The following is a 22,989-nucleotide window of genomic DNA, read 5'->3' as shown; positions in this document are numbered from 1 at the left end:
GAGAATTAGCCTGTAAGGGTTAGAGTTCATGGGCCAAGCAGTTCTTAAATGAATACAGTTTGTGTGTTGTTATTTCGGGCATGAGCTAGCCAAGCGGCCGGGGTGTTGGGGACGCAGCCCCGCCGCTCTTATTTCAACAACACACACTCACAAATACATCATATTCCAACCACACACATGTACATCCACTCACTCACACACTGAAAAATAAAAATAATGAAAATTATTAAAAAACCAACAAAAAACAAAACAAGAACAAAACCCCCAAATAAAAAAAAAAAAAACCCAAAAACAAACAAACAAAAAAAATTTCGTTTCGTTGTAGTTGAAGGTGCAAGCCCACCACAAGACAGAAATACCCCATTTTGTGAAACTTGGTCAGAAACAATGCCCATCTCCTGGTATGGAAGCTGATGGGCCCTGTGTCTCACTTTCCTGGCCTCCCTTACAGCCAGAGTCAGGTCATCAGGTCAGGACCAGGCTGTCCATGCATGCGATTGTCCTAGGCTCTGAATCCCAATCCAGCTCAGCTTTCTCCTGCTGTCCTCACATTCAGGCCTGCCGGTCACCGTGCTGCACGAATGTACCGCATTTGCCCGTATCTCAGAGAGAAGCCACCAATGAACAGCAAGCGGAGCAAACAGCAGTTGCAACCAGATTTTATACGGCCAATGGTGGCATGAAGCGGTTGGAGGCACCAGTGTAGCAGTGCCCTTGTAAGACACAGCTCCATACGGCATCAGATGCCTCCTGAAGCCACAGATGGCACCTACCCAAGTTTATGCGTTTCCCCTACGCACGCATATAAAACAATGTTTTGATTCTTAAAATAAACACAATTAGAGACTGACAATAACTTCCTATAGATCTTAGCAATTTTGCCTATGATAGGTTTTCTTTCCTCAAGTCAGAACGTTTGCCTTTTCACCGAGGAAAGACTTACAGCTTCTGGGGCGCATCTCAACGGCAGGCTTCCCTACTCTTGTTCTTTGCGTCACTATTAAGTAAAATAAAGATTACTGAACATAGCATTTTGATAGCATGAAAGTCAGTCTGATAACAGATGGCTGTTGTGCCTGGATGGATGGGTCAGTGGTTAAGAGCAATTGCTGTTCCTGCAGAGGACCCAAGTTCGGTTCTGAGCACCCACAGTAGGGAGCTCACAGCTCCAGGAGATCTAATAGCCCGTCTGGCTTCCGCAGACACCTGCACTTAGGTGGCACATACTCACACAGATACGTACATGTCCATTAAAGGAGAGCTGGCTACTAAGTGACTGCTGGTCTGGCGGCATGAATGAGTAACACTTCTCTGATGTGCTGATGCATTCCATCTTAACAAAATCACAACTGTACTCTAATCCTGATGGGAAATGAGTCGATCAGTCATTTCCCCTGCCGTAGCCAGCCACCGATTTCCCTTGGCGTAACTTCTAATGAGTGGTATCCATTTATTTGTATTTGATTTTCACTGCACATTCAAATCAGTCTGCAAGAACTGAGGTCTTAGCTGTTACCCCAAAGCCCTGGTTGAGTTTGCCTCTCTACAGTCATGAGCTGACTTAACTGTAGCACCCTTCAGTGGAAGGCAGAGTCTCCCACATCAGTATCCTGTGACTTCAGGAAATCCCACATCTCTTGCAAGCTTTGTGCCCCATATGAGCTTGGCCTGCATTACTCCCACAGATGTTGATCCGCTTGAGACATTAATCCAGAAGAGAAAGAAGGTCTCCAATTTCACTGGGAAGGGCTTTGGGAAGGTTTTCTGGGGGAACAAAACTGAGAGGCACCCAGTGAATTGAATTTGTATAGTTTGAGCTAATGAAAAGATGAACTTTTCTCATTTGGTCTCATAAGTTTAGGCCTTGGAGATGGGCTCCTGGGACCCCAAGAAATTCCCTTTCTCCCTCCATAACAACAGCTAGAAAAAGTGGAAAAATAAGAGTGTGGTGGCTTCTCAATTAGAAGAATAGGCAGGAAGGCTGTGCTTACTGATCCTCATGACTCAGTGGGTCTGCAAGGTTCCAGACAGGGGAAGGTATTACAAGCATTATAGAACTCAGGGCAGGCACGCACTTGTCTTAGACACGCCACCCTCACGGCTAGATGGGAGCAGCCGCTGGTTCCAGAGCCCACGCAACCAGAATGACCCCTGGGACTTGATAGGTGCTCAGACCCTCAATGCACAGCTGCATGAAAGAAAGTAGCTCCTCCAGACAGGGTTCAAAGAGCTGGATAACCAGGAAAGAGGTGAGAACCCCATCACAGGGGGGCAGCCAGAAGAGAGAGAGCCGGGGAAAGTGACCAGCAGAGCCCAGCCCTAGGCCAACTGCTGCCATCAGAGAACGTGTGGCCTGGGGGTCCCACAGAGTCCCTTCTTCCACTTTTTCCACCTCCACCAAAGAACTGGAATTTAATGTCAAACTTTATCGCTTTTTAATTTATTTTTTTTTTAATTTTTTGTTTTTTAACATTTATTTATTTATTTATGTATTTATGTATGTATGTATGTATGTATGTATTTATTATGTATACAATATTCTGTCTGTGTCTATGCCTTCAGGCCAGAAGAGGGCACCAGACCTCATTACAGATGGTTGTGAGCCACCATGTGGTTGCTGGGAAGTGAACTCAGGACCTTTGGAAGACAAGGCAATGCTCTTAACCGCTGAGCCATCTCTCCAGCCTTCGCTTTTTAATTTCTTAAACTAAAATGCTAGCAAGAGGCTCAAGAGCAGCTGAAACTGGACTGAAGTAGAGCAGCTGCCTAGCATGGGAGCGGCCTAGGTTCAGCCTCAGTAACTCAAAACTACAACAGCCGGTGGCCGAGCACCTGGCGAGGTCTGTGCGGGGCTATTAGAATGTTTGAGGGTAGGGGAGATGCTCACTGGCCATTCCACAGAGAAGACTCCTTCTGAGCTCAGCAAGTGGCCATTCCGAAGGAAGGGCCGGGTGTGAACAATGAGGAAGGGAGCTCACAGGAAGTACAGTACAGTTGATTTCAGGACTGTTTACCAAGTCTTTCCAATTTTTACTCCCAGGACAGAGCATCAAACCCAAGGCCTTGCCCATGCTAGTCTGTTAGGCGAGCAGTCTGCCATAAGTGAAACCTCCAGGCCTTGCTCATCTTTTTTGAGGGTTGTGTGTGGGGAGAAGTATGAGGATGGGAGGAGGGGTGGTGGTGAGGCTTTGCAGCCCACTCTGGTCTTGAATTACTGATATTCCTGCCCCATCAGCATTCCAAATCCTTAGGTTATAGGTAGGTGTGTAAAATCACCAAGCCAGTCCCTGGCTTCTGAGACGGGGTTTGCTATATATGCCAGCTTGGCCTTAAACTCAGGATTCTCTTGCCTCAGCCTTACTGACTCTGGGTGTCATGGTTTGTGCCACTGCATCTAACTGTCTTTCTCATTCTCTAAAATAGTTTTTCCTTCATAGGAACACTTGAATTCCTTTTGAGGTGGGGTTTTATGTACCCTAGGCTGGTCTTAAAATTGCTAGGTAGAGCCCAAGCAACTGGGCCAAAGATGACTTAAAATTCCTGATCCTTCTGCCTGTCCCTCCCAGGAGCTGGGATTGTAGGCTCATGGTATTGGTGCACTTTTTTTTACAACTTTTACAGGTGTGGGCCATCACACTCAGCCAGATACTTGGCTTCTGTCGTGTTCTGTGGGATACAGAGCCGTAAAACAGTTCCTCCTTCGCAATGCAATTCAAAATCAAAGCTGCCAGTAACACCCTGCTGCAGCGCATTTGCGCACACACAGGGCCTTTTACATCTCTGCACAAGAAGAGGAAGAGGAAGCAGTTGGCTAAAGAACATTCTGGGGCAGACAAAGAACAGCTTTCCATTTCTAGACTTGGCTGGATCCATAAGGTTCACCCTGTGCGAACCTCTTCACAGTTTTAGTCTCTGGCCACTTTCATTGTCTTGGCTCCTTAGATTCTAAAGTGCTGGCATTTTAACTCCTTCTATGGGCTGCAGAAATGGTCCAGTGGTTAAGAGCACTAGCTGTTCTTACAGAGGACCCAGGTGACACCCAGCACCCTTGTGACAGCTCACACCTGTCTCTGACTCCAGTCCCAGATTATCTGACACCTTCTTCTGGCCTCCCTAGGCCCCAGATATGCATGTGATGTATAGACACACAGGCAGGCAAAACATTTATAGATGTTGGATTAAAAGCAAAACAAAACGAAACAATCAAAAAAACGAAAAACATCCTTCTAGGACCTTTGGTTTGTTTAAAATAAAAATCGGGCCGGGTGGTGGTGGTGCACACCTTTAATCCCAGCACTTGGGAGGCAGAGGCAGGAGGATCTCTGTGAGTTTGAGGCCAACCTGGTCTATAAGAACTAGTTCCAGGACAGGCTCGAAAACCACAGAGAAACCCTGTCTCGAAAAACAAAAACAAAAAACAAACAGATCACACTGAAAAATCTATACTAAAGAAAAGGGAAGAATATTGGACAACCAAAAGTGAAGGAAATCCTGCACATATCTTGGTAAAGTTGCTTCTAGTGTTTGCTTTTATAGTTTCTCTAGGTAAGCCCAGGCTGACCTTGAACTCTCAAATTCTGGGTCCTCCTGCCCTAGCCACCCGGATGATGAGATCACAGCTGTGCTGGGTTGTGATTTTTAAATCATAACCCTCTTCCTTTTGACTGCAACTACATTGTTTCATGGCATAGTCTTTTTTCTTTAAGAAGCTTATTTTCTATGTGTGTGGTATTGAGTAGGTGCACATGGAGGCTAGAGGATTATACTCGGTGTCTTCCTTTCCCACCCCGTGTTTTATTCCCTTGAGACAAGGTCTTTTCATTGAACCCAAAGCTTTGGCTATGTTGACTGATATCGAGGTCCTGGGATCCAAGTGTTTCTGGGCGCTAAAGCTGAGGCTGTAGGCCCATGTGGCCATGTCTGGTTTTCACATGGTGCTAGGGGAGTCTAACTCAAGTTCACATGACTGCCCAGCAAGGGTTCGTACCCACTAAGCCCCGCATGCAGCTTAGTTTCTTATATCAATCAATCAATCAATCAATGAAGAGTAAAAGTATCCCATGAAGTGGGTCCGTGTGCTCCACATGAGGGAAACTGAGGTCCACGGAGTTAAACCTACCAGAGATGCCTACGGCACACTGTGAGAGTCAGGCAGGCAATGAGAGGGACACCTATTTGTATCCAGAGCTGGATCAGAGCCCTGCTGCTCCCAGGGGAGGGGAAGGCACCATTGCTTGCTTACCCGGCACACGTACTGGCTCTGGGGTCCAGGCGAGAAGGTCTGGGAGCGGATGATGGTGTTCCCTCGAAGAAATGGCCCTGCGGAAGGGGCACCCACCCGCCGGTCCTTGGGCCGCACCACTGTGGGGGATGGGGCCACGCTCTCAGTATTGGTCTCTCTGTCCACCTGAGGAAGAAGTCAGTCTTGACACGAGCGTCCACCAAGTCTCTGGGCCCTCTCTAGGTCTACTTGGCAACTCCCACTTCTGGTGCCTCACTTTTGGCCACAGGCCAAACTTCTTTGGCTTTTCACCATGCTGGCTTAGTCAGCTGAGCCTACCAGAAAGGCAACCCAGGCCAGAGCTCCTGTTCCCACTCTTCTACTGCATGTACTGCTGGGAGCTTGAGCATGCACCAGCTCCTCTAAGCCACGGTGGCACTCAGGTTCTGGCGTGCTGACCATCCACCCCACGTACTGAAGCTACAAGCAAGACCTTCAAGGTCCTAGTCATAACTCGAATGTTTTCTTCTGAAATCATGGAGGCAACTAGCAAACATCCTCTTGGTTATAAGACTATGATAGAGTCAAGCATGGTAGTATACGCTAAAAATCCCTGCACTAAGAAAACTGAGTTCAAGGCCAGCCTAGGTTAGATAGTGAGACGCCATCAGAAATCAAAAAAGTAAAAAGAGCAAAGTAACACTACCACCACCCCAGACCATCATTTTTCTCTACCTGTACACAGCAGTCATCAGCAAAAGATGGACGTAGACGCTAACTTAGCCCAGAAACTCTTAGCAGAACTGTCTCAGTACCTGCTCTAGTGTGGCAAGATCGCCCCCTGGTGGGAGAAACTGCAGGGACACTTCTTGGTGTATACAAGGCAGGAAAAAAAAAAGTCCTTGGGTTTTGCTCTAGGACTCTCTCCTTAAGTCAGGCTCAGGAGACTCTGCCCCAGGGCTCTGTTCAAGAACACCACGTGTCTTAGCTGCAGCATCCTGTGGACTCTGAGAAAAGAGATCTCCATTCCAGGCCTATGAGCAAGGCTCGTGTTTCCATGTGAATTTAAAGATGAAGAAATGGAGGCTGGGTGGGAATGAAGTCATCCACCCAAGACTACACAGGGCGGGGCAGAACTAAGACCACGTGACTGCAAGGCTTGAGATCTGGTTAGAGAAATAGGGAAGCCACAAAGGGGCAGAAGAAAAGATCGGGGCCCATCAGTCCCTCCTGGTGCACCATGTCTCCAAATACGACTCAAAGTGCAGGGATGGCCACTTCTGGGCACACTATCCACTTAGCTGTCCCTGATGCTGAGAGCCTTTTCTGATGGCCCAGACACTGTGATGAAATATTATCTCCCCAGACCAGTTCTTTTTACCTTTAGTGCTGGGTACTCCTCTGCCTCTGGGGAGACCTTTTCAGCGAAGACATCTTCCTCTCCTTCCTCCTCCCCTCTCTCTTCCTCCTCCTCAGCTACTGCTTCATTCTCGCTGGTCTCTTCCTCGTATGTCCTGTGGTGACATAATGCTGTGGTCAGTCCCCCGACACCGTTCCACCTTCACTCGCCTGCTCCAGAGTGCATCCAGGCAGGGTTCCTGAGACTTATGATGGTAAGGGTATTTATTTATCAAAAGGACCTCAGTATAGGGCTGGGCTGTGGCTCAGAAGCACAGTATGTTCCTGGAGTGTCTGATGGCCCAGATTCCACCTCTAGAACCCCAACAAAACCAATTTTCCTTTCCTTTCCTTTCCTTTCCTTTCCTTTCCTTTCCTTTCCTTTCCTTTCCTTTCCTTTCCTTTCCTTTCCTTTCCGTGTGTGTGTCTGAATGTGCATCATACGGATGGAAGTCCCCATGGAAGCCAGAAGGGGGCATCAAGATCCAGAATATTCTACATCAGAACAAGGCTACCCTTTCCACTCAGTCTCCCTGCTGTTCCCTGGTGGCTAGCAGTGAAGCTATCCGGTGTAACAGACCAAATTTGATTTCTCTCGACTTTCATATAAGCAGTCAAACAGTACATGCTCCTGCATCCTTGGCTTCTGTTAGTATGCTTTTGAAGTTCATCCAGGTCCTACAGGCATCAGTAGCTCACTTCCTTTTTATTACTTAGTAGCATTCCCCAGGATGTAGTGTGTTTAGCACTTCATCCATCCGTGCATTCCGAACTGCAACCATCTCACCAAACGGTCACCGTGACTGATGTTTCTATGAACCCAGGGGCAAGTCCTTGCTATGGAGCCAAGGGGTCACTTCTGTTAGATATCGTGTTATTGGTTGAAGCCACCAAAGTGAAATACCACAGAACTGTATTTCCCACAGTTCTGGAGGCTAGCGTCCAAGACAGAGGTTCCAGTACATAGCTTTCTCTTGAGGCCCCTGTCCTTGGCTTGCAGGTGGCTCCTTGCTGCTGTTCGTGCTTCATCTTTCCCATAAGTGCTTGGTGTCTCTGTGTGTGTCACAATTCTCTCTTTTTATAAAGATACCTATCAGGCTGGATCAGGTCTACTTTAATTGCCTCTGCAAGGCCCCATCTCCAGAGGCAGTCACATTCTGAGGTACAGGCCCTCAGTACGGTTTCACCATAAGAATTTGGAGGGGGCTGGAGAGATGGCTCTGCAGGTAAGAGCACTGGTTGCTCTTACAGAGGTCCTGAGTTCAGTTCTCAGTAACCACATGGTGGCTCACAACCATCTGTAGTGAGATCTGGCGCCCTCTTCTGGCCTGCAGGCACACATACAGCAGAACACCGTATACATAATAAATAAATAAATCTTTTTTTTTTTTTTTTGAAGAATCTGGAGGGGTGTACAATTCAGCTCATAGAATTCAGGGATTTACTGAATTAATGACTATACATTTGCCTTTTAACAGAACCGGCAGAGTGAGTCTCCGGAGTCATGCTGTCACGACGGTTCCAGCAGCAACACAGCAAGTGAGCGTTCCAGTTCCCTGGCGACACTCGTGACTGGCAGCCATTCCATTGGGAACAGCCTTGCATCTTATTGTGGATTTTTTTTTAATTATTATTTTTGAGACAGGGCTTCATGTAGCTGAGGCTGCTCTGAACTCCTGGTTGACGCCTGCCTTATTCCATCTCTAGTTGGGGGTTTTTGTGTCCTAGGTAGCCTTTGTAAAACATTTCCCGTACACTTATTTATTATTTATTTGTTCATGGCTATACTGGGGATCGAATTCAGGACCTCATGCATACTTAGGCAACCGCTCTCCGACTGAGCTGTGTCACAGATAATGGAATTTCCTATACTCTCAGCTAAAGCTTTATCGTTTCAGTTCTGATGTTTTTAGCTCTATGATCCAAAGCAGATTCATTTCTGATTGAAGGGAAATAAGAATAAAAGTTAATTTTCCCATATGTATAGCTAACTGTCCCAGCACCGTTTCCTGAACAGCCTCTGCTCTCTGTCCCCTGGGCTCCGGGGCTGGAAGGACTCGTGAGGCTAATAGATTACACATGTTGGGTGTAATTTACATCTTGACTTCTCGAAGATGTTCACTGCTGCCAGGCCCTGGCCTGTGTGAAACACTGTCACCATGCTGAGCCACCAGAAGCCCAGCCAAGCAGAGCATGTGATACAGAATCCTCTGTGAGGCTCACTGTGGGGGAAACGCAGCGTCTCCCCGAGGGTTCCCCAATGGGGAGAGTCAACCCCCGTTTCTCTTCACAGCCCTGCGATGGAGACTCCTCTCCACTGCGAGGGAGCTTGCGATAAGGGGAGTCTTGTTCTTCTCTGTAGCCCCAGACACACAGACCCACAGTTGTGTGGACACAGGGCAATCTGTAAGATTCACTCACTAGCCCTGCTGGGCTGCTTCAGAAAGTCAGCAGTACTGCGGGAGGGCGTGCTCACCCCACAGGTTCAGTGTGAGGCGCACAGGCTGATAGCCTCATCCACTGTCACAGGGGAGCTAGGTGGCTTAGCCTAACAGAGCGCTTGACCACTGGGCCGGTCTCTGATATTTCACTGTAAATCTGATTGGAATGTCCCAGGACAGGAAAAAAGACCCCACTCGATCTCAACAGTGCAGAGAAACAAAACACACACAGCATCCTTCACCCAATGCAGCTCAAACAAAGCAACCAACACAAAATGCCAGCTGATGTTATCCCGTGTTGGTGAAGGGCTAGAAAACAGACACGTCCCCGTGCAGAGCGAGGATGTGAGCAAGCGATGCTCGCTTCGTATGCAGGTCGGTTAGTGGTAGTATCTGTCAGAGATCATAAACAGGGACTTCATCAGTTTCTATTTCAGCTGTGCTGGAGACTGAACTCCGGACCTCTTTCATGCTAGGCAAACACTATATCCCCAGCCCTAAATGTACATATTCTAGGTCAGAGTAGTCGTTCAGTGAAGTGTTGGAGAGTAAGTTTAGTTTTAGGGTATTTTAGTCACTGTTGGTGACAGTGTTTCCGGCTAACAATCCTACCCAAGAAACACTTTGCCTTGTGTGTTGAGATGTGACATGCTCAGGCTCAGGGACACAGCAGTGCCACCTGTAGCCATCACCCCAGACAGACACACATCAGGGCCTCTCCCTTGCGTGTGTATGATGAATGCAGGTGAGTAAGGGCGTGAGGAGGCCATGGCGTACACATGGGGGTCGGGGATCAGAGGTCAGAGGACAACTTTCAGGAGTTGGTTCTCTCCCTCTACTGAGTGAGTTCCTGGGATTGCACTCAAGTCTTGGTGGCGAGTGTCTTTGCATACTGAGATAGTTCACTGGCTCCTCTATGTTTCCTAATAACCAGGGTCTTGTTTTGCTTGTGACCCTTCAGCGGAATGAATGCAGTTTTCTCCTGAGGTGCGGACGTCCTCTGTGCTTGGGAGGCAGAGGACGGAACTGAGAATTTGAGGCCAGTGTTGCTACAGAACAGAGCAAGAGAGAGAAATGTTCCTCTGATACTTGCAGTAGAGGCATCAAAATATTTTGAAAAAAAGAAAAGGGGGGCAGAGATAGCTGAGATCCATTGGGCCTTAATACTGTAGGTCAGTGCCCGAGTGCTGGGGGTTGGTCTCTGGGAGACCTCCACTGGGCTCTGAAGCTGAGCAGGTGCACCGAAGCTAGTGACCGCCCGACGATCAAAAGCCACCTTCAGGCCTGGGGGAGGGGGCTGCAGATGGAGCCGCCCCACCAAAGCAGCTCTGAGAGGCCTGGCCCTTTTTGTAGGCTGGCATCTGGGAAGTGTGAATGGCAAGGGGTGGGGAGAGAGTGGGCCACAAGGGGAGCAAGAACAGAGGTGGTTGCTAGGAGACGGTTTGAAAAGTTTCAGCACTAGCTTGGAATTCAGTAGCAACCACTGATCTCATGCCAGGCTGTGGGGAGAGGGGACCTGGGCTGATTCTGGCATCAGACCTGAGCCTGGGTGACTGTCAGTATCAGGGTTGCCAGGGACAGGGAGCGGGAGATAGACACTGTGACCAACTGAGAAACAAAGGAATAGAGAATTCCAGGGGTCTGGTACGCTCTTCATCACACGGAAAGATGGTTAAAGAGGAGTGTGTTTGTCAGCAACTATTTCCAGCGGGCTCCATCCAGCCTGCTGCCTTGTTTCTTTTTGGTTGTTGTTGTTTGTTTTGTTTTTTTTCTTCCCCTGGGGATTTTAAGCTGAGAAATGCTTTTCCATGTATATTTATTTTCGTGTGGAGACAGGGTCTCAAAGTATCCCAGGCTAGCCTTGCACTCACTATGTAGCCAGCTGGAAATCTGATTCCCCTGCCTCCACCTCCAGAGTACAATGACTGGAATCACAGGCAATGTGGCATCACAGTCGGTTTAGGGAGTGCTGGGGAATTGAACCCAGGACTTTGTGCATGCTAGTACCAATTGAACTACACCCTCAGCCCATTTTGTAAATGACTGAAAATAAATAAATAAATAAATAAATAAATAAATAAATAAATAAATGGCGGTGATCATTGTGGCAGGTACAAATGCTAAGAAATGTCAATTCCAGTGTCCACACATGTCGTGTCAATGGAACACAGACGTAGCCACTGGTTACTCATGGCCCACGCTGCGTTCACACTGTAGAGGCAACTCGAGGAGACGTAGCGGAAGCTGTGTGGCCACAGCAGATGGTATCTGCCATCTGTTCCTGACCAGGAAACATATGGTGACCCCTGGAGTCAAAGACTGTAACGGAAGGCTCCCTCCACGAGCAATTACAGAATCTGGGACTACAACAATGGTAACACAAAAGAGTTATTGAGCGTGTCCTCTAGGTTGGTGACTGCAATAGAAAGGCTGGTCTCTCTCTCTCTGTGCACTGCAGTTCTGTTCCCAGCAGCCAAGGTATGGGGGGGGTGGGCAAGCGTCCACCAGCAAGCACGGTCTGTGTATACAGAACGGGAGTTAGCCATAGTAGCTGTCACCTGTGACGACACGGAAGGACCTAAAGGACATTAGGCTAAGGGAAAGGAGCCAGGCACAGAAAGACACACACTGCCCAGTCTCCCTTATGTGTGGAATAAAAAAGTTGACCTCACAGAGATGAGGCTGGAGTCAGGAGGGGAAGAAAGGTCACGCGGTGAGTACCACGTGACTCAGAGAGGAGACCACGTTCTGCCTTGCTACCACCGCACACTTTGGCTACAGTTCAGAGCAGGTTGTGTGAAAGAATGGCTAAAAGAAACTGGACCTAGCGCAGGCTGGGGCTAGAGGATTATGTACGAATTTGAGGCTACCCTGGTCTGCGTGGTGACTGTCAGGCTAGCCAGGGCTCCGTGGCCAGACCCCATCTGAGACAAAACAACAGAACCAGCCAACAGCCAACAGAATGGCAGATGAGCAGAGTCTGCATGGTGCTCTTCGACAGTGGATCTTGACCTTCCCAGCACTGTGACCCTTTGGTACAGTTCCTCATCTTGGGGTGACCCAACCACACAGTTGTTTTCATTGCTACTTCATAACTGGAATTTTGCTGCTGTTATGAATTGTAATTTAAATATATGTGCTTTTTGAGGGTCTCTTATGAAATGGACATTTGACCTCCAAAGGAGTCACAACCCACAAATACAAAATATACTGGTCTATGAAGTAGATCTATTAGCTATTAGCATCTGTGACCATGACACACTGCACAGTTACCTACATATGATACTGTCACCTGTATGAGTACAATTAATTATGTGTCAATTTTTTTTAAAAAAGTAAAAGTGCATAGTGGCACACCGTTAATCCCAGCACTCTGAAGGCAGAGGCAGGTGGGTCTCTGGGAGTTCAAGGCCAGCCTGGTCTACAGAATGAGATCCAGGAAAACAAGTGAGACTCTGTCTCAAACAACAACAAACAACAAACAGGCAGAACTACTTTGCTGAGGGATGTATAGAGACAGGATTGACACCCTAGCAGAGGTCACGGCTGCTGAAGTGTGTACTGCTATCCTGTTGTCCACGGGAAAGAATCCAGCCACATCAAACCACACAGTGCAACGCTGTGTCCCGTGCTCTTGTCTAGACATTCTGATTGGCTCAGCAAGAAAGCCTCCCTTCCCGTCCAGAGTAAGTCTTCAGCATTGCTGGACAACCCTGTCTTCCTTTCAAATATGCGGAGACAGCTGCCTGAGCGAGCAGTTTTGATGCTCGCTGCTCTCGGAGGCAGAGCGAGTTCACCTGACTCAGATCCATTCCGACTTCTTGGCTTCAGAGGCAGAAACTTGATTTTCTCAGCTAAGCAACAGTGCTCACTCCTCAGTCTCCCTCACAGTGGGGTGGGATGGGCAAGGAGAAGCAAGAGGAAGCTGCTGGATGTGACTTGAAGAAGAATTCTGGGCTGTGAGATACACAAGCTTACTCATCTCTGATCCTTCCGGATGGACCATTGCCTCAATGGTGAGGTCTCAGTAAAGACAGCAAACCAGAGAGAGAGAAGGAGCTTGAGTTTCCAGTAACACCATGGAGCTTGGGGATTGGATTGTTTCCTCCTGTTCTTAAGCAACACAGGGACAACTTCGACAATTTCCTCTTCCTCCTTCTTGTCATGCTGGGAATTGAACTTAGGACCTTGTGTGTGCTTGGCAAACATTTTACCAGTGAGCCACATTCCCAGACCAGGACTTTCTCATTCCTATCATTTCTTCCGTCTCTTCCTAGTAACCAAGTGCAATTCCTACTGTACAATACACAATTTATAGCAAATGATTCAAATTTAAAATCTATAGTAGGGCTTAAATTTTTTTTTCTCTGTAACCTAGACTTTCCTCGAACTCACAGTAGTCCTTCTAATCTGTGACCCCCAAATGCTGGGATCACAGATGTGAGCCACTATGCCTAGTTTTAATTTTTTTTTTTTTTAGCCCAAATACGTCTTAGCACACCAAAACAAACAATAACATCAGGCAGGAACAATGCATGGGAGATTTTATGGAACATAAACTGTGAAAGGGTTTGAGGTACCACTGTGCCAAACGAGCCTTGTTGCCTGCAGAGACTGTAAGCACAGGCCCTTGATGCTCCCAGCGGGACCTTCGCTCGGCTGCCCTGAGGTCAGGGATCTCCGTACTAACCCCCGAGGGTGCATCCACTTACCAGCTGCCCTCCAGTGTCTGGGAGCCGCTTCTCTTCTCCTGCCTCCTCTCCAGCTCCACGGCTGTCTGTTCCAGCAAGGCAGACACAGTATCCTGAGAGACAGAGGCCACCAGGTCAGCAGGGGCTCCAGGTGCCACCTTACCTACCAGCATCTCAGACAGGTACCCCTCCTAGAGAACACAGGGTAAAGCCCGAAGGTTGGAGCAGCCCAGCATCTGGCCCATGGGAACTATTGTTTTGGTTTCACTGGCCATTCTGCGTCTCTCTCTGTGTGTGGATCTACTTAGCAGAATTAGCTCAGCAGTGAAGGGGAAAACATTAGGGCTCTGGTTGGAGGAGATCAGAGAGCTGTCTGCCAGAGTCTTTGTGTCCCATGAACCATCAATGACACAGCAGTGCGGTAAGGGTCTAGAGAGAGGTAAGCACCGTGTGCTGTGTGTCTGGGGACAATGATTCAGTGGCAAGTGGGAGACTGAAGACGTGGAGGGCTTCCAGGAGAAGGAACTGAGTGGAGACATTACTGAGGAGGGAGGTGTGACCTGAGAGAATTATTGAGTCTCTCCGACCCTCATTTTCTCCCAGCGAGCACTAGGAAAGTCTTTATGGAGATTATTTCTGATGATCTAGGCACAGAAGAGTGGCTTAGCAAACAGTATTCAGTAGACAGCCCCTGACATCTGAACAAAGACAAGCCGTGGCTTTCTGGTCACATGGTTAATTTACCACCATCCTCAGCCAGGGGTCGGGGTGGAGGTCGCAAGGCTAGGAAACTCCTGACGAGTTCTTTGGGGGAGGAAAGAAAGAGCTAAAGGCAAGGACCATGGCAGGTGGTCTGCTCACATATAGCAGCTCACTGAACCACACAGCCATCATGCTCTGCACTCACTAGATCCATTTCTTCAAATGGATCTCTCAACAACCTTGTCTCAAACTCCTTACCAGACATGAAAAAAAAAAACCAAAACAGACAAACAAAATGGAGGCTCAGAGAGGTGACGTGCTATTGCCCACCCAGAAAGAACCAATTGTGAACAGCCTTCCTTAAACTTCCTCTGGTCTCAGGTTCTCCAGAAAGAACTATGGTCTCAATCTCCCAGCTTCTTCCTTCCTTCTGTACTTCTTTTATCTCGGACCTCACTTGTGTTAGCCTGGCCTCATCACTGAACCACGAACCGCTCATATAGCCCTCTATATTACTTTGGAAAAACTTCAAGTTTTGTTGTTTGTTTGTTTGTTTGTTTGTTTGTTTTTAATTCAGGGAAGCAATATAAGGCACAGCAGAATACAGAAGAAGAAAATAAAAACCCTCAAGGAGCTGGGTCGTGACTATTCAGGGAAGACCATTCCTGGATGGCCCTCTCTTCCCCTGTTTCTGTTTCCTCCTACCCCGGGCTCCTCTCCTCCACCACTGCAAGCTAGGATCTGGTTCATCAGGTGCTGCAGGGGTGGGGCTGGAAGTGCCCACTTAGCCCACTCACCATGTGGTCGGGCCCTGTAGCTCCAGCTGGTTGAGGCTCCCTGCACTGTTTCTTCAAGTATTTGTAGCTCAGGAGGTTATACCAGCGTGTTGACCTCTCCCCAGACCGGCAGACCTCAGCCAGGCTGATCTGGGCGCCTCCCTGTTAGGGACAAACAATGAGAAACTTATGAATATGCCAGCCAAGGGAGACAACACGAAAAACAGCAGTCCCCGTGAGATGGGGCGGAGCCTCCTAACAGGGTTTCACTATGCTGCCCCGGCTGGTCTCATGTGAACTTAAACCCCTCACGTAGCTGGGACTATGGGTATGTCACCATACCTATTTATACACCCCCATCACCTCCCTTTTTAAAAGACCTTGAATTCATTTCGTCCCCTACCCTAGTCCTGAACTCAGCCTCCTAATTTTACAGCCATTATGCCACCACGTTCAGCTTCTATGAATGTATATAGCTAATGTCTTCTGACACATTCTTCACGTGGCCGCGGCTGGCCTCAAACTTGCTGTACAGCTCAAGATGACTTTGAACTTCTGATCCTTCTGTCTACACTAAACCATCAACTGTCTACACTAAAGGAAGCGAGGGGGCAGCCACTGTGTGGCCAGGCCCTTTCATATGCTTCTCCATTCCCTGGGGCCATCCTGGGTGAAGGTTTGTGTGTGTGTGTGGGGGGGGCAGGCTTTCCTCCCTAGAGTTGGGACTACGGGTATGTGCTACCAGACTCACACGCTGCCCATTTTTAAAAACTGGTTATTTGAGTTTTGATTGTTGATACTTCTCCTGCGCTGAGCTGGGTTAGGTTCTGGCTTGAATACTAAGGACGACGAGGGTCCCTGCACAGCCCCATTTCCTAGCAGTTAAGAGTCCCAAGGAGCGAAACACTGAACAGGCAATTACAAAAGAGGTTGTTTTACAATTCTTACGGGAGGACTTTGCCAGCATCTCGCAAAATATGGATACATTTTACCCCACGGCTTGGGAATCACACGTGTAGGCATCTATCATGTACTAAACGACCCATGAACAGAAACCTTCATTTTGGCTTTCTTTGTAATAGTACAAGAAGTTGCTATGTAGTTGAGACTGGCCTTGAATTACTAATCCTCCTGACCCCAACTTTCTGGGATTATAGGTGCACATACAGATATAAAACCAACCACACACACACACACACACACACACACACACACACACAGATTTGCACTATGTCTGAGGTACAAAAGGTGGAATAACAAATCTAAATGGCTACTGATGAAGGTACATGGTAAAATGGGTCGTTGACAAAGAGTGGCAGCTTTTCCTGCACCCTTCTTTGAAACACACAAATGCCCTCCTTAAGTGAAAATAAAAAGCAGTATACTGACCTACCTCACCAAGAAGGGACCTGTTCAAGTCCAGCACCCCCCAATCCAGCCCCAACCGGAAGCCCTGCAGGCTAACCATACTCCTTCCTTAGGCGTTTAAGAGTTCCACCCAGCCCTCTTCAGAAGAGCTCAGGACAGGTTTGGGGTTCAGCTCGCCCACTTTCCCCTTTGTCTTCACATAGCAGTGGCTGGGTCAACGGATGGCAGGTGTATCGGAAGCCAGCATGTAAAGCAGGCCTCTAGTGGGGAGTGGGCTCCCTGACCTAGGGGCTCGTCAACCCACCTGAGAGCCCATTTCTCCTTCTACAGGATGGGCAGTTCTAATGCCAACCTGAGCGCAAAGACTGAGCACCAATGGGATGCCACAGGTACAAAATGCCATGCCGTACCTTTTCCTCATGCACAAAGTTACTTAAAATAGTCTATAATTACCTTCAGGCTAGGAATACAAGGTATATCGGAAACAAACAAATTTCCTATTTAGACTTCAATTCCAGCTCCAGCATATCTCACTATATATGCAAATATTCTAAACCAGTAAAACAACAACAACAAAAAAATCCAAAACAAACAAACAACCTCCCCCTAAAATATGAAACCGTTCTGGTCATGTGTTTCTGACAGGGATATTCAACCTAAAAGAGGAGGAACCAGATCATGACGCAGACTGCTAAGCCTGGGTGACCAACAGCAGCTTCTGGGAGAAGAGTGTTGCGTAGGGAGAGGAAGTAAGCAGGCACTTTGCTATTTTGACATCAGTTTCCTCAGTAGGGGAACGAGGAGAATCATTGCTCTATGCAGGGCTCGGGGGCGGTGGGTTATTGTCATTTCAGGAATTAAGTGGCTGGCATGCTCCAGGCACCAGAATAAATGTAAGTATATACAAGAACATGTATATTACTCCTTTATTCATTCAACAAGTATTCCCTGCAGCCAGAGAAGCGTCTAGAACACGATTCCTCCCCAAGGGATGACAGTTTCCTGGGGAGACATACAAACATGCTGGATATTGCAGTTCGGAACATGACAGGCTGTGTCTGAGGGACAAGCTGGGGAGGGATCGTGAGAACGGCTGGGAAGCGTGACACTTTCATCAGGTTATTCTTAATGACAATGAGATGAGCTGCCTGCCGGCCTAGGCTCACAGGCATGAATATCCCTCGCCTTCCCAAGCTGGAAGCATTTGGAGGGCATTTACACACTCACGGACTCAATAGACACGATTTACTGAATAGCCTGTAAGCGCTGGTGTTTGCAAACCCTCCAAGCAGCCAGAGTGTGGGGGTGAGGGGCACTCGGGGTTTGGGGGAAACCAGTGATGGGCGGTAACTTCAAAGGATGCCACATGGCACTGCTTAGGTGTATTTTCTGTCCAGTCGCACAGGTTGGGGGTGGGGTTCACATCGGCAGAGATAGGCTTTGCCAGGTCAGTGACATCAAGTGAAAAAGGAACAAGGACTCTATTGTAACGGCCACACACTGGCGTCTGCCCTGGCAGGACCCGAACTGAGGGACACTGGCCTTAGTGGCTGGGTGGAGGCAGTGTGATGCCACACTAGTACAGGTGGTAGCAGTACCGATGACAATCTTAGCGAAGGCAGGCTATGTGTTCCCCTAAACCTGGGGTGCGTGGAGGCGAGAGTCTCTAGTCACCCTGAAATGTAACACGGTGTGTGACAGGAACACATAAAGAAGGTGAGCGTGTTCAAATTCATGCCGGTCCTCGGTCATTTCACTGAATGAAGTGGGCAGGTAACTTAGTCTTTTGGGGCCTTGCTCATTCCCTAAAATGAAGATCACCCGGATACCTCTTCCTGGGGCTGTGCTGAAGGTTAAATAAGGGGTTCTTGGCCCAGTGGTGAACTCGCAGATGCCGCTTGTAAGACTGACTGAAGAATTGAACACAGGCTGGCGATTCTGCAGCCCCGGCAAGACAGGGAAACACTGAGTAGAGCAGAGAAGCTCTTTCCCCTCCTGTCTCATGGCTTGTCCTTCTCAGCCACCCAAACCAACACTTCATGTTCCTAAAGTAGCCAGGCAAGGAGGCTTCCCATTGGTCATGGGCAGCAACAAGCCACTGTAAGATCAGTGGTTTTTTTTTTTTTTTCTTTTTTGGCTGTTGCCATAGCAACCAGCCATGTCCAGACTTCAATTAGGAAGGTAGAATAAAAGGCACCCACTTAGGAGAAGAAAACAGGATTTAGTTTCTTCCCAGGGCTGAGGGAAAGAGTCGCCAAAGGAGCCTGGGTCTGGAAATGCTTCTCAGTATCCACCATGCTCCTGAAACCATTTTTGCTACCATTTGTGGTCTTCAGGGAGCCCCGAGCTAGCTAAGAAAGGACACCCTGCAGAGAAGGGGCCCAAATACAGCTCTGCTACTGTGTTAACTGTGTGACCGAAAGCCAGATCTTCATCTCTGTGACTCAGTTTCCCACTGGTGCAAATTACCTATTTTATAAGACAAATGAAATCAATAGGGAGAATGCTTGTCAGGGACCTAATTTGGTGTCTGTCAGAAAATGTCACCCAACTGACATTCACTGCTGCATTTGTGTCCATGGTAAACATCATCATGAGAGGTGTGTGTGTGTGTGTGTTTAAAGATTTATTTATTTATTTTTACAGTATTCTGTCTGCATGTATGCCTGCAGGCCAGAAGAGGGCACCAGATTTCATTAAAGATGGTTGTGAGCCACCATGTGGTTGCTGGGAATTGAACTCAGGACCTCTGGAAGAACAACCAGTGCTCTTAACCTCTGAGCCATCTCTCCAGCCCCAAGAGGTGTGGTTTCTGTCATGGGCCGAGTAGGAAAATGGCTGACGCTCATGCCCACTGAGTACTTAGCAGGTTACTAAATTTGCTGAATCTCCATCTACATTTGGACCAGAGCACCAGGTGACGCAACACTTGCCACGGGCACTGAGTAGGGGCAGCACCGCAGGGATGGGATGGTTGGCAGTAAGGGCCACATTACAGATTTGGGAACTGAGCCTGGCATTGGAAACTCTTGGGTGGTGGGGCTGGGAAGGGACAGCCGGGTGTCTTGTCCTTATATCCCGAGGGTGCAGTCCCCAAATTCCCCAGCATAAAGGATTCTCCACCACAAGCAGATTCAAGTGAAGCTGGATAGCTAAGAGTCTCCCACTCTGGGCAAAGACCCACGGCTGCCACCAGGAGAAAGAGCAGCCTGCAGGGAAGGCAGCAACTGCCACGGTTACTTTCTCAGCTTCCAGACATGGATGCAGGGAGAAGGCTCGGTGCCATGGACAAATCCCTGGCCTATCCTCTACACAAGTTCCACATTTTCTTCTGTCACTTGAATCCCTCTACTTCCAAAACAACCCGCACCGCAGTTCGTCTGTGTGTTAGGCTGCCTTGTGTAGGGGGCTCTGTCGCCAGATCTGCAGTGCCCAACACAGGCGCAAGCGCCTAATAGGCTCCCAGCAGAGACCAGGGGGAGCAGAGCTCTCTTTTAACTCTAAAGCCCACACTGATTTAAAGACACTGGAGCTGTCATTTAAACATTCAGAAATGGCACCAGAGTTAAGAAAGCCTTTCATTTGGTTGAGTTCATTTTATCCCAGAAGCCCCTGGGGAGGGGTTATTCAAGGTTGAACACCCGTACTCTGCTTGTATTTAAGTGCATGGCTTTCACAGGGCCGTAGCATCTCCAGCCCCAGCTCCCATCAATGCAGGGAGGGGGAGGAAGCTGGAGGAGCAGGAGAGGGTCCATTAACTGAGAACCTGCGTCAGACTCGTTGGTAGGTGCTTTGTATGCACGCTCGCAAACCTCAAGACACTCCCCAGTGGGCAATCAGGGGGCATTTTGTAGACAAAGAAAGTGAAAAGCGGAGGTGTTTAGGAACTTGCCCATGATCCCTCAGCTCAGGGGGTAAAGGTGGGGTTTGAACGTCAGGCTGTTTTTGCAACTCTGTGCTTCTTGTCTGATTGCTATGCTGCACGGTGAAGCTGAGGCCGACAGCATGCACTTGCAGGTCCTTTCAGGCCTGCTGTTCCTCTCACACCAAGGGGCTCTCACACACCACAAGACTGGGACCGCTCTTCTCTGGGGAGGCATCTCTGCCTAAAATCCAGGCCGAATATGACACATACCCAACCTGTTATGACCTTCATGCCCTAAGGACTGAAGGTCAGGTGGACAGACAGACAGAGACAGACTCAGCTCTCACCAAGCACTCCTCCGCATGGCTCCTGTCTGTGGTACAGACATCTACGCGTAAGGTCTTCTGGTGAAGGGCTGGGTAGGACATGGACACCCAGAATGCCTCATTGAACACGAGGGTATCTGCAGAGTCCAGAGGCCGGGTTCGGAACAGGCAGGTGCTGCTTTCAGAGCAAGGCAGGATGGCTACACGGATGTTCCTGGGGGAGACAGAACCGTCAGAGAGCTGGGTCAGCTGTGTGGGGTGACGTACTGCAGAAATCCCCAGGGAGACAGCTGTCAAGGAGAGAATGCAGAATGTCTTATGTGAGGGATCCAGGAAGGGCTCTGGGGTACCAAATGCTCTTCCTGCATTGGGTCTCCAAATACCTAAGGGTCCAAAGGCTTTGGAGACTGAGGCAAACTGGGTGCAAGCACTTGATAGGCAGCAATTCACTAGAACTGAGCAACGGTGGGAACAGGGGCGCTCATGCACTGAAGGCAGATGCTCTATCTCTCAGGCAGGAGTTGACCATTCTGTTTGGTGCGTGCACGTGAGTCGGGGCCAGAGGTCAACCTTGTGTGTCAGTCCTCACATGCCTTTTAGCTTGGCTTTTAAAACAGAGTCTCTCATTGGCTTGGAGCTTGCCAAATAGGCTAGGCTGGCTGGCTACCAAGCCCCAGGGTTTTGCCTACCTATGCCTCCCCATTTCTGGCCCTGGCATTGTCTGAGGGGCAGAAAGGAGACAATCTAGAGCTCTGGTCTGTGCTAGATTTCTCTTCTCCTCCCACATCCTATCCCAGGACACTGTCTGAATACAGTAACGGCTGTCTCCAGGCCTTGTGGTCTAGTTATGGGAGGAAACGTCTAGGTAGATGAATACAATGTAACGTACACCCAGGCTATAGCAAGAATGCATGCAGACAGTGCAGGTGCCTGCTCTCCTTGCAACCTCTAAGGTAACACACCAGTCACGTCTAGAACCAGAGAGTTGTTTCTGCACAGAGAAGACAACAGGGACCTGACTGTTCTCATGAGGTCACAGACCAGGAGATTTCCATGCAGGAAGGACCGGCTTGACCAGCATTCCTTGAGCAGTGGGTGGTGGGCATCCAGGCTGTACCAGGAAGTGGGGAAGCTGTCTACTGTGCCGGTCTCCAAAGCTGGGAAGTGTGCCATTGTGTGTGTGTGTGTGTGTACACAGGCAGCACTAGCATGCTCGCTTGCATTAAATGCCTGCAGTGGTATCTGCAGATAGAGCTTTCCCGGGAGAGCTCAGGTGAGAGAGAGACACACACGAATGCAGGGCTCCGTACTCACACTTTCTGCTCTTGTTGCAGTAACAGAGCGGAGAGGTTACTCAGCTGGATTACTAATATTGCAAATTGCCTGTTCTTCTCATCATACCTGAAATGAAGGGGTGGGTAGAACACCAATCAGCAAATCATTTATTTCCTCCCCCCGTCCTTTCTACTCTCCCCTCCCATCTTTCAAACAGGGTCTCACTATATAGCCATGGGTAGCCAGACTGGCCTTGAACTCATGGAAATCCTTTTGCTTCTGTTTCCCCAGTGTCAGGAGTAAATGTGTGTGCCACCATGCCCAACCTTTTCATTCTTAAGAGTCATTAGTCAGGGCTGCTGGCTGCTCTGTCCAGTGCGGTAAGCTGAAAGCACTCACCCTCAGCTTTGCTGCCACGACCAGATACAGGTCCAGAACTGGCAGCCATCTGACTTTTCATTTGCTTGTTATTGAAACAAAGTCTTACTATATAGCCTGGAACTTGCTATGTAGACCAGGCTGGTCTCCAACTCAGAAGAGATCCACCTGCCTCTGCCTCCTGAGTGCTGGGATGCAAGATGTGCACCACCGTGCCTGGTTCTGGGGACTGAACCCAGGCTTTCTCGGTAAGTGCCTTTACTGGGTAAGCCATCCAACTGGTCCATTCATTTCAATTTTAAAGAGTTACCAGAAGTATTGAGGACTGGCCTCAACAAAATCACCTCTTACCAGTGTAGGGGCGTGGGAACTGAAGACAGAAACCACAAGACTGTATCGGGAGGGAGTTCCATGGATTACTCAGATCCTGAAATCACTCGCTTTTATTTTTCCGTGGCTTTTATACCCAACGTAAACTGGGGTATGGAATTATCTGTTATTAACATTTTTGCATAAGAAGACGTGGAAGTCATCCCCCAGGAAGAGAA

The 22,989-nt window shown here is 48.7% G+C and overlaps 1 protein-coding gene across 1 annotated transcript in view; it reads right to left on the bottom strand.

Moving 5' to 3' along the window:
* Positions 1-22,989, bottom strand: part of Wwc1 (WW and C2 domain containing 1) — a 156,794-nt gene that overhangs the window by 6,250 nt on the left and 127,555 nt on the right. Inside the window, exons 14-19 of the mRNA XM_050138573.1 lie at positions 22,103-22,189; positions 20,810-21,002; positions 15,251-15,391; positions 13,773-13,864; positions 6,603-6,735; positions 5,243-5,407 (exon numbers count right to left, since the gene is read on the bottom strand). Of these exons, the coding sequence (XP_049994530.1) occupies positions 5,243-5,407; positions 6,603-6,735; positions 13,773-13,864; positions 15,251-15,391; positions 20,810-21,002; positions 22,103-22,189 (811 nt within the window). The remainder of the gene's footprint in view (positions 1-5,242; positions 5,408-6,602; positions 6,736-13,772; positions 13,865-15,250; positions 15,392-20,809; positions 21,003-22,102; positions 22,190-22,989) is intronic.

The sequence above is a fragment of the Alexandromys fortis genome, unplaced genomic scaffold (assembly GCF_014885135.2).
Source record: "Alexandromys fortis isolate MF-2015 unplaced genomic scaffold, M_Fortis_MF-2015_v1.1 scaffold_11, whole genome shotgun sequence".
Classification (NCBI taxonomy): domain Eukaryota; kingdom Metazoa; phylum Chordata; class Mammalia; order Rodentia; family Cricetidae; genus Alexandromys; species Alexandromys fortis.
Note: the sequence above shows the minus strand (reverse complement) of the source record. Positions and strands in the feature narration are given on the sequence as shown.